Raw genomic sequence first — 1,343 nt, forward strand, 5'->3', positions numbered from 1 at the left:
TAGAATTATTCATATCCTACTCACATAGATATAGATATTTTCTTTTTGTTATTTCATTAATTCATTACAGAATATTTTGAATGTAAATGCCTACCACCATAGCCTATAGCTTTATGAAACAACATAGAACTTCTTTCTCCAAATAGGAAACTTTATTTACGTAAGAAATAGGGTACTTCCTGAAAACTTCACAATTGCACTAATTTTTTTGGAAAAAAAAGTAAAAAGCATATTTTTTATGTATTGCAAGTGTTTTTCTCTTTTTCTAGGGAAACCAAATAGAATATGGAAAATTACAACCAAACTTTAACCAATTTCCTTTTATTGGGGTTGTTTCCACCGTCAAGTATTGGCCTCTTTCTTTTTATTCTCATTGCACTTATTTTCTTAATGGCTCTTTTTGGCAATCTATTCATGATCATCCTTATTCTCTTGGATACCCATCTCCACACACCCATGTATTTTCTACTTAGTCAGCTCTCCCTCATGGACCTGAACTACATCTCCACCATTGTCCCCAAGATGGCTTCCAATTATCTCTCTGGAAACAAGTCTATCTCACTTATTGGTTGTGGGGTTCAGAGCTTCTTCTTCTTGACTTTAGCCTTTGCAGAAGCACTACTCTTGACATCTATGGCCTATGACTGTTATGTGGCCATTTGTCTTCCTCTTCACTATCCTGTTCACATGAACAAAAAAGTCTGTGTGCTAATGATAATAGGATCATGGACAATAGGGTCTATCAACTCCTGTGCTCACACTGTATATGCCCTCCAAATCCCTTATTGCCAATCCAGAGCCATCAACCACTTTTTCTGTGATGTCCCTGCCATGTTGACTCTGGCCTGCATGGACGCCTGGGTCTATGAGTACACAGTGTTTGTAAGCACCACACTCTTGATTGTGTTTCCCTTCATTGGCATTGTATGTTCCTATGGCCGGGTTCTCTTTGCCATCTGTCGCATGCAGTCAACAGAGGGGAGGAAGAAGGCTTATTCGACCTGCAGCACCCACCTAACTGTGGTAACTTTCTACTATGCACCCTTTGCTTACACTTATTTATGCCCAAGATCCCTCTGATCTCCAACAGAGGACAAGGCTCTGGCTGTCTTCTACACCATCCTCACCCCCATGCTTAATCCCATCATCTACAGCCTGAGAAACAAGGAGGTGATAGGTGCCTTGAGAAGACTAATTCAGAGGATGTGCTCTATAAAAACGTAGAGTAAGTTCTCATTAGTCCTTTAGCCTCAGAAGTAGATCACTTCTACCTTGTATACTCCTTAAGAACACTGATACTCCAAGATTGAAGAGAAGGACTAAAACAATCTAGAAGATTAAAA

The 1,343-nt window shown here is 39.4% G+C and overlaps 1 protein-coding gene across 1 annotated transcript; it reads left to right on the forward strand.

Annotated features, from left to right (window-relative positions):
• The first annotated feature begins 522 nt into the window (after window positions 1-522).
• Window positions 523-1,080, forward strand: LOC123936054 (olfactory receptor 2L5-like). The gene has a single exon (XM_045996838.1). The coding sequence runs from the start codon at window positions 523-525 to the stop codon at window positions 1,078-1,080; it is 558 nt and encodes a 185-aa protein (XP_045852794.1).
• The last annotated feature ends 263 nt before the right edge of the window (window positions 1,081-1,343 follow it).

The sequence above is a fragment of the Meles meles genome, unplaced genomic scaffold, assembly GCF_922984935.1.
Source record: "Meles meles unplaced genomic scaffold, mMelMel3.1 paternal haplotype, whole genome shotgun sequence".
Lineage (NCBI taxonomy): Eukaryota > Metazoa > Chordata > Mammalia > Carnivora > Mustelidae > Meles > Meles meles.

Coding starts and splice junctions, on each gene's coding strand:
- LOC123936054 (XM_045996838.1), top strand. CDS start 523: ATGGCTTCCAATTATCTCTCTGGAAACAAGTCTATCTCACTTATTGGT.